The sequence below is a fragment of the Merops nubicus genome, unplaced genomic scaffold (genome assembly GCF_000691845.1).
Source record: "Merops nubicus isolate BGI_N331 unplaced genomic scaffold, ASM69184v1 scaffold1061, whole genome shotgun sequence".
NCBI lineage: Eukaryota > Metazoa > Chordata > Aves > Coraciiformes > Meropidae > Merops > Merops nubicus.
The window spans coordinates 5,199-5,428 of NW_008585986.1; the positions used below are offsets into that span (position 1 = coordinate 5,199).

Genomic DNA, 230 nt, shown 5'->3' on the forward strand with positions numbered 1-230 from the left:
CATGCCCCTGAGGACCCACCTCGTGCTCTAGGGAGGAGGGGTGATGCTCTCCAGTCCTCACCAGCTCTCCTCTCTCTCTCCATCCCTGTCCCCATCCCCACTGCAGGCGTCTTCGACAACTGCTCGCACACGGCTAGCGACAAGGGCTGGGCACTGGGCATCCGCGCTCTGCAGCTCGGTGGCAAGAAGGACGCCCGCTTCTTCTTCTCCCTCCGCACGGACCGTGCGGC

General features: G+C 65.2%; 1 protein-coding gene across 1 annotated transcript in view; it reads left to right on the forward strand.

Moving 5' to 3' along the window:
- Window positions 1-106: 106 nt before the first annotated feature.
- Window positions 107-230, forward strand: part of LOC103780790 (pappalysin-2-like) — a gene marked incomplete at its 5' end in the record, with an annotated part of 89,302 nt that continues 89,178 nt past the window's right edge. The window contains 1 exon segment of the mRNA XM_008948480.1: window positions 107-223. Coding sequence (XP_008946728.1) covers window positions 107-223 — 117 coding nt within the window.